This window comes from Bemisia tabaci, chromosome 2, assembly GCF_918797505.1.
Source record: "Bemisia tabaci chromosome 2, PGI_BMITA_v3".
Taxonomy (NCBI): domain Eukaryota; kingdom Metazoa; phylum Arthropoda; class Insecta; order Hemiptera; family Aleyrodidae; genus Bemisia; species Bemisia tabaci.
This window is the reverse complement of record NC_092794.1, coordinates 27581376-27594852: the sequence shown is the minus strand read 5'-3', so window position 1 is coordinate 27594852 and position 13477 is coordinate 27581376. Positions and strand designations below refer to the sequence as shown.

General features: G+C 42.4%; 1 protein-coding gene across 1 annotated transcript; it reads right to left on the bottom strand.

The window, feature by feature from the left end:
- Positions 1-1882: 1882 nt before the first annotated feature.
- On the bottom strand, positions 1883-12322 carry LOC109032511 (uncharacterized). Its single transcript, XM_019044681.2, has 6 exons — positions 12074-12322; positions 10043-10370; positions 8850-9226; positions 4674-5656; positions 3231-3503; positions 1883-2173 (listed from the first exon to the last, which is right to left on the bottom strand). The coding sequence occupies exons 1-6, from the start codon at positions 12126-12128 to the stop codon at positions 1883-1885; spliced, it is 2307 nt and encodes a 768-aa protein (XP_018900226.2). The 5' UTR covers positions 12129-12322.
- Positions 12323-13477: the final 1155 nt, after the last annotated feature.

Below are 13477 nucleotides of genomic sequence, written 5' to 3'. Positions count from 1 at the left end.
ATTTCCCATATAAAGGACATTAGAAACGGTACGACGATCATTAGGACCAGAAAAGACAGTAATCATCATACTTGCGCAAGAGGAGGAAAACAGAAAAATTTCCAATGAACTTGTTTCAGTAGTTTTCCCACGGCGGGAAAAAACACGTAGAGTAAGTTGTTGTATACATACAAATATTATAAATAGAATAATCATTATGGTGGTAAAACAAGAGAAACTAACATCTCCTTTATTATCACATAGCCAATTTTTCACGTCATATCATATTTTTGTTTTAATTCGCGAAACCTCGCATTACTGTTTTCTTCTATCCTTTATTGAAGTTTTCTCAACATTTCGGAACAGGAATCATTCAGTTAGTTAGTTAGTAATTATAATTTTGAGACATTCAGCGACTCAGACTATTAACGTCTTTACAGGTAATTTTGAAAATAGGAGTATGAACGAAAATTTAGATTTTTAAATTAAGAGAGGCGAAGAGTTTCAGAATTTTGATTCAATACCTATTCCAAGTTAACATTTCAAAATATATGTATGTATCGATGGCCTCAATCGAAAAATGAGTTTCTTCTGTTGCGAAGCCGCAAAACGCTGTTAGTAGTTTTATCGCAAATTGCTGTTAGTGGTTTTATAATTGAATCGACGTATGCGAAAACGTCCGTTGTCCAATACAGGGTTTCATAATTGCGGTGGGTTTCTTTTGTCCCACGACACTGATGAATTAGGGTCGATCTATCTCTTGTGAACGTTTAATTACACTTAGGGGATTATTTATAAAATATTGTTCTACATTCCTAACATCTTAAACCATCTCGTCACCTTCCAGGCAAAGTATCACAAGCGCCATGCGACGTTTAAAAATTTCCGCCGCCATTATATTTTTTTACAGAGAAATTGTTCAATGAAACTGTCCGAAAATTTCACCGAATTTTCTTTGTGCTGCCGATAAAATTTAGTGAAATTTTCAAACAGATTCAACCAACAATTTCTCAGTAAAAAAATAAAATGGCGGCGGAAATTTTTAAACGTCGCATGGCGCTTGTGATACTTTGCCGGGAAGGTGACGATCTTGTGTCGTTAAGTTACAACGAAATCGTCCACTCAAATTCTGAAACACTGATACTTGGACATCGGACGTTTTCGCATACGTCGATTCAATTATTATTAATATTTTTTTATTATTATTAACAATTCCGTTAAAAAGGGCCTGACATTGAATGTTGACAATCTCTAACCCCGTCAGTATTGAATGCTAGTATGACAACGCCTTTGCTCGTTTTGAAGGATTTTAAGCGTTAGAAACATCCCTTAAAAGCGTCATGCATGCATATTTATCGGGAAAGACATAATGAACACAGATTTTAGTAGTGGGCGGATAGCTAGAAATTTTATTTGGGGATGGCGGATGAGGTATCTCTGGGAGCCAATCATTCACGTGGAATTCAAAGTGGCACAGGCGCAAAATGGTCTTTTTAAAGCAAAATCGCAGGTCACATTGAAAGAGCTGACGGAGAATATCCCGACCCTACGAAACCTCCCTCTCCCCTCCCTCCGCCTCTTCTCGCACTACCACGAACAGTAAGGAGCTTTCCACCTACCACGGTTGAAATAGTCGTTGTGCTCCAAAATATTTGCATCGGAAAGTTTGGACATTCGAGGGGCCTGCTCAGCTGCTTGGTCTGGGATCTCCTTCATGAAACCGGTCACATTGGTGAGGGCTAACGTCGAAACGTTGACGATAGCGCTGGATCCATTGCCGGGCACCGGTGGCACGTTGCCGACGACGACACCTGGTAGAGTCTTCGTCTCCGAACTCACGCCGCTGTTCAGATACTGAATCGCAATGCTCGGTGGGACGGTTTGAGAGGAAGTCGAAATCGAGCTAGGTTGAGTTCCGCTCGTTTGGTTTCCGGTTCCGGCGGTTTGGTTTCCGGTTCCGGCGGTTTGGTTTCCGGTTCCGGCGGTTTGGTTTCCGGTTCCGGCGGTTTGGTTTCCGGTTCCGCGGTTGGTTCCGGTGGGTGGTTTCCGGTTCCGGTGTTGTTCCGTTCGGTGTTCTGGTTCGTGGAGACTTCATCACAGCGGCATCGGTTGAACTGAGATTGACAGCAGATTTGGCTGCCGCAGAGCTGTTGACTGCCTTTGCAGAGTCGTTCACCGGATCATTGATGCTCACCTAGGAAGAAGATGAAATTTAAAAAAAGAAAAATTATTAGGTAGGTATAATTCAAGTTCAGAATTACCGAGGAAGTCAATAATATTGACACTTAACAATAAAAAAGAAAGCATTTTCATCAAGAATTATTCTCTCAAGCGTTATACCTACGCTCATTGACCTTAAATGATTTTCCAATACGGAGTAGGATTTAGTGAAGACAAGTTGTTGCTAAATTTCATCGGATAATAATTTATTCGTTTACGAGAGGACGGTAATATGGGTATAACCTTTTGCCTGAAAGTGAAAGGGTATTTTTCCCTGTGAAAAAGCAAATTCCCTAAAATTTTCAAACGAATTGCGGTGCAATCGTTCGTTCGTAAAAATAAAAAAAAATAAAGTTGTCCAGTAAAATTTAGGCAACAACTAATGTATCGATCGAAAATACACGATACGCACGTTGAAATTTTGTGTTTTTCGGGTAGACATAGATGACATAGGTTAAAGGACGGAGCGCGATTCTCTTCTGAAACACGATGGACCTTGTCTAGACAAAGGTTTGAATTAAAGCACAACGCTATACGTGAAATCTCTTCAAAATTTTACGAGAAAAACAACTCACAAGACGGGGAGTCTGAAAATAAACTCTTAAACAAGATATAAGTGTTTTTTATCAACACTGGTTAAATAAAATAATAAAAATGACTCATTTGTATAATCGAACTTCCCGTCCAGATCTGTGTTTAAGAGACTTGTTTAGTCGTATACTTGTGTGTTAGGGTACCCACTTGTTTAGTCTAGTTTAGGAGCAGTTGACTTTGACCAGTCATGTCTTATCGCTGCTTTATCTTACCTTTGTCAGGTGGACTGGACGCGATATACTGTCGGAAACTTAAGAGGTGCCTTTAGCTTGTCGAGAGTTTCACCCGACATGGGCACGACAAAGCAGCGATAAGACATAGCCGACCAATCACGCTCCGCCTTTTGACCTTTGTCATATATTATGTCTACTCGACAAACACAAAATTTCAGCGATCAGGCTGCCGTACTTTATTTTAGCAGTTTTTATGATGCTCACCGGTTGCACTGACGTATTTAGCAAAGCAACAGACTTCAGTAGCTCATTGGAGGAAGTGCTTACGGCTGAGTGAGTGGAAATGTTTGTCGGAGGGATAGCGGGAATGAAAACTGGTTTTGCGGGTGGATTCACGACCGGAAGTTGGCTCACCGGGACTAATGCCTTGACCGGGTCACTTACCGCGTTCGTGGCAACTTGGGATTTTGGCGGGCCGTTGATTTCCGGCTTCGTGATTGTCAGAGCAGGCGCATTCGAAGGTTCAACAGGGTGGTTCTAAGGATACATTTAAACAGTTATAAGATATTTAATGAGACTTGGTCGATGGAAAAAGAGAGAGGTCAAATTAGTGGTGAGACTATGCAAGGCACGACGAAAGTTAGAAACCACTAGGGCTGGATTTAGGGGGTGGCCACATGGCGGCAAATTTCGCAATTTTTTTAAAAGTAGGCATAAAAAAATCGGATTAAGGAAAAAAATTACAAACAAGAAAAGGCGACAAAATCTCTCATTTCCCGGGAGTATAGTAATTTCTAATTTTGTCGCGACTTTCAGTGATACAAGAGACAGCAGCACCTTCAATTTGACTGCATTTTGCAATTTGGCACTATAAATTCTAGCCCGGTTTAAAAACAACGTAGGTGCCATTAGTTTCCCTAAACACATAAGTGTTTTTTCAGATGAGCCAGAATTTGTAGTTCCAAATTGCAAAATGCAGTCCAATTGGTCGAATTATAAGAGAGAAACCAAACACGCAATTTGACCTGGAACGGCGCGGCGGTCGGCATGTAACACTTATTAGCGCCTACAAGACTGCATGAATACCTCACGCATTGCGTCAAACACAGTGCGCTCAGCAGCGGTCCGGTCGGCGCGGCGTGAAACGCAAAGCGCCTACAAGACTGTCTGGATACTTCACGCATTGCGCCGCAAACACGGTGCGGTCTGCGCGGCGCGGCGGCGGAAGTTAAAATTTTTAAACAACATTTATGTTTGTTCTTTCATAATTTTTTCGTTCATTTATTATAAATGGAGGGCCTTGTCCAGTCGGATAGCCACTCATACTTCGAAATTTCATTGGTCCCCCGACAATTCGACTTAACGAACTTTTACTTCGCTTAAGTCGAATTTTTGCGATTTTCACGCTGATTTCGAGCTAAGCGGAGAAACGAATAACTCGAATTGCTGCTTCAGTCGAATTTTCCATTGGTCCCCAGACAATTCGACTTAACGAACTTCTACTGCACTATGTATATTAGTGATCCGTGACTGTCTGTATTGCATACACAAAAATTGAAGGCGCGCTGGCTTCTTCATACCAACGCTTGGAAGAATCTGATAGAAAAAGAAAGACAAGATGAGGAAAATAGAGAGGGAGTAAAGGGGGAAAGAAATTAAGTAGAAAGTAAGATTGAATGAAATGAAGGTTGGGCAATAAGAACTCACTGAAACAAGTGATTTTGCTGCGCTCGATGGCTCCGCTTTCGCTAACACTGTCGTGCTTGTCTGCTGCGGGAGCTCAGATTTTGCCGGAGGATTTGTCACCGCGAGCGTCGTCGATGTTTTCGGAGAGTCACTCACGCTCGTGTTGGCCCCCGAAACCGAGCCTCCTTGGACATCCTTCGGCGTCCCTAGGGTGCTCCCAGGCAGTCCTGTGCTTGCTTGGTTGTCGTCTGTCTTCCTGACCAGATCGTTGGGAATCGTCGCGGCGGCGACTCGAACGGGATCGCTCTTCGCCTTCGGCACTGACGTCTCCACAACCGGTTTGACAGTCTGATTCGACGAGATACTCGTCCCTTGAGGCGAAGAAGTGACGCTAACATTACCCATCGGTTTCCCTTGTACCTCCAAGACGTCCACTCGGGATGGCGAAGCGATGCCTCTGCTCTGATTTGCGTCCACTTGCAGCTTCTCCACCGGAGTTTCGGAAACGCTCCGCGAGGGGGCGCTGGTTACGGTTATCGTGCTGATGATGGGAACAGGCTTGAAGACCAAAGGGATTTGTCTCCTCGAGATATTCTTCGCAACCTTTGTATCATCTATCATGTTCGTTTTAACAGAGGGAGGAACCACGGAATTTTCACCGGTTTTTTGAGGGGTGCCTACTCTCTTTACGCGTTTCAAAACCCTGGAATCGTTGCTAGAGTTGAGTACCGCGTCCCAGATGACGCTCAGTTCGTCCGTCTTGCCCTTGGAGACGAGTCGTTGGATTTCGTTCGCGGAGGTCTGTGGAGTGTTGCGCTCGTTCTGACGTGGAGACGCTGCAAGGACGGCTAGGTTCGGGAGAAGACGGTCGAAGAGTTTATTGTCTCCGTGGAGGCGGCTGATCCCCGCCGCAGGTATCTCCGACCTTAGTCGATCGGCGAACGATTGGAAGATCTGCACGACGAAGCTCACCATGTCTGCGATACTCGATCGAGCGTCGAATCCTTCAATCACAATAATAATAATTATGTTTATCGTTACTCACACACGTAGAAAAAGTCCATTACCTTAGTCAACTAAGGTAAATTTCTCAAGTGATTTATTTTTACAGTTTGGGCAGAGGATCGAAAAAGCTTTCCCCGGATAACACTCTAGCCTCAAGAAGAATTAGCGAACGATAAAAGTAAATTATTTGACGACGGGCGGCGTAATAAAGTTTCAGGCAAAATCAGGTTGAAAATGATAATATAAAACTTTGGTTAGTTCGGTTATTTGTTTTCATTTTTTGCTCCAGAGGAAGATTGGGTGCTTTACGATTGAGCCAGATCTTAAATGAAGAGATTCGACTTTTTCCCATGGATAAAATGAACTACGTTTTGCAATTAATAACTAAAATTTCTGGCACACCTGTAAAAACACTGATACTTATGAGCATAGAGAAACTAATGGTACAAGCTTTGTCTCTATGAATTAAGCTAGAAATTGTAGTTCCTAATTTGCAAAATGTTGTCCAACTGAGAAACTGCATCACCCGATAAGGACCATTTTGAGGTCCGCATGAAACTATACAACCGGGATGGCTCATGTATGCCAAAATTAGGCCTTCGCAGGAGTGCATTTTCTTCTTCAGGGTACACCAGGTTCTGCAATTCAAAGCACTATTACATTCTACGGCCGTAGTTTTATTCCTTCAAATAAAATGAAAGCTCTCCAAACTTATTTTCATTGAAATTAAGCACGATTGCAGAAATTTCCACCAAAAATAAGCACGCTTATGGTATTTTTTACTAAAACTATACTTTCAATGTTTATTTTTAAGACTATTCGTATGATTAAACATCGATAGCCTAAGTCAAAACCACATACATCCATTGCGATGCCACAAGATTCCCGCCCCTAATTTATTAATTCAAAGAGAAACTTTATTGCTTGAAATTCGTACAGAATATTTTCCTGACAGAGGTTAAAATCGAGAAAATTTTCAGGAAATTACGTTTGGCTATCTTTTCAAAGTAGAAATGAAAATCGTATGATAGGAACTTCGCAATGCCGCACACGTAGATCCGTGGTTCCGCACTTTGGCATCGATGTGCAAATTAAGAGAAGAAAATTAGTTGGATTTTGTGTAGTGTTCTAATTTTTTATCAGGGTAAATGAAGAATGGTCCATACAGAGTGTACCGGTGCAAAAAACTTCAAAATCATAAGTTGAAAAACGCTACATACGCGAGTTTTAATGATCGCGCTCAGCACTGCCGTCTTCGACGCAGGCGCGGCGCTTGCATGAAGCGCGTGTCGGCGCGGCGCACTATGGTCCGAATAGCCGGTTTAAGCGGCAATAAATCGAAAAAGTGAAGTTTGGAAAAAGTTAGATTTTAAGCGGTAGATCGATAGTACATACTGTAGAGAAGACTCCTGTAAAATTTCACTTCGATTAAAGCACTAATAAAGATGTGACAAGCCTGGGAAGTGCGGCGCGCGGAGCACTTTATGAGTGCGATTCCAGTTACCGAGCGGCAGTGCTGTGTTTAAGGGCTTGTTTTCGTCGTTTCACCGTACCTGAAAGTGTTTGGGCACTTGATTCACAAAATATAAGATAAGTTTAAGATGTTTCATGCTGAAACTGTTCTTTTTCATCATATCTAATGTTCTAGATTAACCCTTAGACATAGTCACTTTTTTCAATAAATTCGCAAAAGTAGGACCCAAAAAATATCCTTTGCACCTCTGAGCACCTCGTAATTTTACTCGGAAGTTATTGTCATGACTCTAGACTACCTTTTAGTCTGAGTGGCAGATCAATCACACACAATCGCCTCAAGTTATTTCTCATGAAAAAGACGTTTTCGCGTTTCTTATCACTTACAACAATTAGCTATCATATGCCATTGACGATGACTTTTATCATGTTCCATTGTCATATTCTAGCAAATCGAATGCATTAGAGCCTAAATCTGCCCAGGCAGAATAATACGAGTTGATGGGGTTGATCGGGACCAATTGAAACTTGTGCTCAAGAACAGCAAAGAATCGCCTCGGGAGGCTACTTTGAGGCCCCGTAAAAGTTTTTTTTTTGACGTTTTAAGTGTTTCAAACATATAATCTATCAGTGTAGATATATGTTAGCATAAGTTTAGCTTGGCAGACGAAAACAAGTCTAAACGGTTGATCGGTGGGACTTGAAAGTAAGGCTCCCGAGCAATGAAATTGTCTTAGGAAGCCACTTTGAGGTCCCGTAAACGTTTTTTTTTTACGTTTACCCATGTTTCAAACAAATAATCTATCAAAATGGATATATTTAAGCTTAAGTTTAGCTTGGCAGACGAAAACAAGTTCAAACGGCTGATCGGTGGGACTTGAAAGTAGGCCTCTGGAGCCATGAAACGTAGAAGTATTATCCTGAGCTGTCTTTTTCAACTTCCCTTGATAGTAGTGTTTGACGAGGCTCTACTTTTAGCTTCTTATAGTCCATCCAATGTAAAATTAATTTTTAAACTTATAAAAAAAAAAAAAAAAAATCTACCGAGAATCGAACCCGGGATATCAAGAAGACGAGTGAGACGCGATGTCAACTGCTCCACCGCGTCAACTTGAGATTGCCTCAATTTAAGGTTTCTGAACAAAATATTACCACAGTTATATAAAGTATAAAAATGTTAAAAATGGATTTTTCCTGAAGAATATTAGCATTTTTGCACTCAGCGACCCTAAAAACCCCTGAAAACTCATGTTGCGAGGTTTAAACATACATATCTGATTTAATGCCGCTTAAACCGGCTATTCGGACCATAGTGCGGCGTGGCGCGGTGGCGCGCCTCAGACGCATGATACTCACGCATTACGGCGTGCTCCATGGTGCGCGCCGTCGTGCCTGCCAAGACTTGCATGGGAGGCTTCAACGCATTGCGGCATTGTCTGTGGCCCGCGGCTCAATCTCCGCAGCGTCTCCGTGTCCGTCTATGTGGTTCAAGGCCTCATAACACAAACGTGCATCAGCTGATAACCGTTTACGTAACGTTCAGTGATGCGTTTGCATCAGAGTTTTTCGTGGGCAAGATGAGCTGGGATTTTAAATTTGCATCGGAAATCGTTAGTCATCGGGTTAGTGGTGAACTTTCAGTAAGTTTTTCGCTTTCTCTATCTTCAGAACTAAAAAACTATGGACACCCTGTTTCAGTAACGACACTGGGCATCGTACCTTGACTCAAGAGAATCTGCTGGAGTCGTTGCGGGATCGGCTCCAGGCGCTGAAGGAGAGAGTTCGGTTCAGGAGTCGTGATGCGCCCGGTGGCGTTGAGGGCGAAGGAGCCGGTCTGTCTCTTGAATCGTTGTTCCAGGCTCCTGAGCAGCTCCTGGTTCAGCTCGGCGTCGACGCTCCTCTGCAGCTCCGCGGCGGCCTCCTCCAGGACGTCGAGGAGGTAGCCCCAGACGAGATGCGTCTCCCGCTTCGTCCGCAGCACCTCGTCCAAAGTCCGTCTCGCGGTCCTCGCGTTTCGGTCGCTCAGGATCTTGGCCACGGCCTCGTGGACGATCCAGCTCAGGTTATGCTCTTTCTCCGCCATTTTGGAGTCGTTCCTGCCGGAGATAATATATTTTAGTGTCCCTTCATAGTGGGAGTAAAGACAATGTGAATCCATTTCTGATTAGTTCCCGTATTTTAGGCCTTTACAGTGGCACAAACGGGAATAAAGATCACATTTTCACCTATTGCAAAAATTTTAAACCGGAATGGACCGGAAAATAGAGAATTTGCAGGTGTCTAAAATTTGATGAATTTCGTGTTTAAGTGGAAACTACTGAGTGACCTGAACACGAGGATACTCTTGGTTCATGAATTGAACAATTATTGGAGAGGATATGACAAAGTGATCTAATCTGCTAAAATACGTGTGTTCAAATGGGAAATGCCGCCAGGTAACGTCACTATAGGCGGTGCATTTTCTCACTTTTAAATCTATTTCTGTAGTATTTCCCATATCAGAAAAAAATTCTAAAAATACTATGAAATCAGCCTTTTAAACACTTTTAGATGAAGCAATAAAAAATTTGCATGCAAATTCCCACTGGGAGAATGCGCCCCCCCCCCCCTTCCCTACCCGCTTCACCGACAAATGTGGGTCTCACCGACTTATGAAAGTAAGGTCGAAGAAACCTAGGGTGTCACTACCACGGTGGATGACGTCAAAAACCCGAATTTTCAAAGGGCGCTATCTCGGTTCAAGAGAGATGCTGCTTGGACAAATCTCATTATTTTTAGCTATTCTACAAGAATTTAGAGTCAAAACACGATTCTGTGACCAGCGCAATAGACCCATTCTACTGTTTACCCTTCAAAAGTTACGAGGATTTATACTGCTCGACAATGTGACCCTTGTCATGAAGTTATTTTACCTGTCCAAGTACTGGAGAGCGATGGATGCCAGAGGCGGGTCCAAGGAGAGAAGTAGCTCCGACATAAGCTCGCGGGCACGGTTGGCAGGGGTGGATTCGGTCCGGGTAGAGTTGTTCCTGGAGGAGTTGTTCCTGGAGGGGTTGTTCCTGGAGGAGTTGTTCACTTTTAAAGTGTGGTCGATGCTGTGGTCCTCGAGGAGAGTCGAGTAGTATTCCGTGAAGAAATCAAGTAGAAGCTCGCTGCACCTCTCATTGAAACTCCGAACACTGGTATCCGCGCTGATGTTTGGCTCATCAAAGTAGTTGAACGCCACCCCTGTTTCAATCCCTATAAATGACGAGGGACAAAGTTTTACCGGCCGTACACAACAACGAACAATAAAATTATCATAAAACATGTTAATAGAATCTTCGGAAAATTTCGACAAAATCTAGTTTCTTGAGAGAGCTTTCAACCATTGTTGTGAAAAATTATACATAGGTATGAAATGATAGACATGGGTAAAGGGGTAGATTCCGACAAGGAGCACGAGGGCTACAATGGGCAAAAGTGGTTTGGAAGAAGTAAAACTGCGACAAATTCCCTTTAATACCCTATATTTGATTTAAACCCCCTTTAAAGATTAACTAGTGTATGTAGGAAAGAGGGAGAGTTACCATTCCTCTCCCCCCTCCCCCCCCCAATATATCCTTGAGGAAGTCTGGCGGAGCGTAGAGCGTAACATGGAATGTGATGGGGAGGGGGCAGGGCCGGATTTAGGGGGTGGCCCACATGGGCCGCGGCCCAAGGCGGCAAATTTAGGGGGGGGGGCGGCAAAGTTTGCAATTTTTTTAAACGTAAATAGGTAAAAAAAAAACATCAGATTCAGAAAAAAAGTACAAACGAGAAAATGCGACAAAATCATGTGCTGAAAGTGAAGTATTTTCTAATTTTATCGTCTTTCGGTGATACAAGAGACAGCACCTTCAATAAAGGCTTGTGAAGAGAGAAACTAAACACGCAATTCGTTCTAGAACGGCGCAGCGCAGAGAGCGATGATGACGAGGACTTGAGATGAAAAGGAGAAGCCCTCGGCGCGGCGCGGCGGTCGCTCGTATCAGCGCCTACAAGACTGCATGAAAACTTCACGCATTGCGTCAAACACAACGCGGTCGGCAGCGGTCGCACAGTGCGGCCAGCGCGGCGTGGCGGGCGGCAGAAGTTAAAAGTATTAAACCGCATTTACGTTTCTTCTTGCATAATCTTTTCGTTCATCTCTTATAAATGCAAGGCCTTGTCCACACAGAGATAGGTTTACGGAACTTAACTTTCCGCGCAAAGTTCCATGAATTTTTGCCAGTAGTGTTGACAGGGCTTTTGCAAAAAATGTGTCCAACACGAGTAAACACGTCTTATGCACCCCTCCCCTCCGGCACATTCACTTGATGGTTTTTATTGATGTTTCAAAACGAATGAGAAGGCGGCGGAAAAAAACATGGCAAATTTATACTGGATTCTTTGTTTTATTATTTCTTAGTTCGTTTTTTTTTTTTTTTTTTTTTTTTTGCAAAACGGAATGGTATCCAGGCAAACGTTACGTGATTGTTTTGGGGGTGACTGGACCGACGTTCCAATAGAGTTACAAGGGGTATATGATTGTTAAAAAATCGGAAAAATTTCACTACGTAATTTATGGACAGACCTTATGTCCTAGAGACTGGATTTTTTGCTTTTATTTATCTCCACGAAATTTCTTGCCTTAGAATTCTTGAATATTATGTACGTTGAGATATTCTCTAAAATCGGGACGGTCGAGTTCTCTAGGTAATTGCCGTCCGAATGACACCCTCCCAAAGGTTTTTTGGGGGGGGATTATATGTACATTGAGATTTTTCATTTTTTCGCTCAAGAAACATTTTATACGAACTCAGATCGACTGATACACTCGAGTAGTTTACGTAGTATTTCCATAATGACCATGAGCCTATAAAGATAACCTACAGTAGGCAATCATTCCAAAATGTGGAAAAGGAAAATTTATGGAGGCTCACCGATGATGAAGAAAATACTCCAAAATCCAGCTCCCGCATAGTTCCAATTGTTCATCTCTAAAAAGTCTCACCAACTACAAAAGTAGTTTTTTTTTCCTTGGTCACTACAATAAGCTGTAAATTATCTACATGAAACGACGGCAATTCAAAAATTTGCTGGCTTCTCAAGCTAAAATCTTTAAAAACAATTTTTTTGTAAGGTAGTCTTTCGCCAGTGAAAGAAACTCAGCTGATATGATTTTAGAAATTGATTACTCGCATTTTAACCTAAAATCGTCTCCTTTTTATCTTTTTTTTTTTTTTTTTTTTTTTTTTTTTGAGACCGCTATCGATTTTGGAGTTCAGACAAGAGTAGGCATACCTAAAGCCTTCACATATTACCACGGGGAAAAAAATAAGATACTCCAGTGAAACCAAACGAAAAGAACATGTCGATGGCTGCGGTGCGAAACCACGCATCTCTATTTGCGACGTTTCAGACTTCCTGTCATACTTTGTTTGTTTCTTCGGGAATCTAGTCAACGTAATTTCTTGAAAACCTTGATTATTTTTACTGTTGGGAGAAAATTCTGTTTAAATTTCAAGATACCCATTAACTTATTTTTCTTCAAAAAATAAAATAGGAGTGGGAATTTTGAAACACCGCAATGGAGATATCTACGTGATTTCGCACTTCAGCCATCGAGTTTAACCCTCGACTTTAACCCCCTCTCCCCCCCCCCCCTTTCTGATGGCAATGTGAAAAATGTTATTAGTTTTGAGTCTCTGTGAAGACCCTCCTCTATCGCCCTGAGGAATTCGTGGGATTCCGTGTTCCGGATGATTTGGCGTAAAAGTAGTGGACCCCCTTGTGTCTCTGGATTAGATCACTATTCGCACTCTCCGGTTGGTTAGTTGCCTATTTGCCGAAATTGAAGGCGGCCTGTCAATACTTCCATCAGCTATATCATTGCGTACAGCAAACAGCGTGTAGTAGTGTATGTAACGAAATAAATGTGTGTCTTTTGATTAGATATAATTATTTCAGCTCTCAGCAGTTAGGTTTTTTGCCTACACGGCAAAATTGAAGGGGTTTGTCAGCGTTACTAATTAGCGTTTTTTGCTCTCCTTGAAAACTTAGTCTCTCCCACAAGTCCCCTCCGCACCTCTGCTCAGTTCGAAATAATCGACTAACTTTCAGGCATGCTTCAATTTTGAACATGCTAGTACCTGAGACACTTGTCTCAAGGGACGTTTTCATGGGATTTGTCCCAAGTTCGAATCACAGGAATGAAACTTCTGGGCTTTTCCCCCGTCAGACAGCACAACACAATTTCTTTTTCTCCTTTTAAGTTGTTCCTGGGACTCCATAAGGACTCTTATTTGGTACTGTGATTAGTATTGACTAACTCAATATTTTTCCCA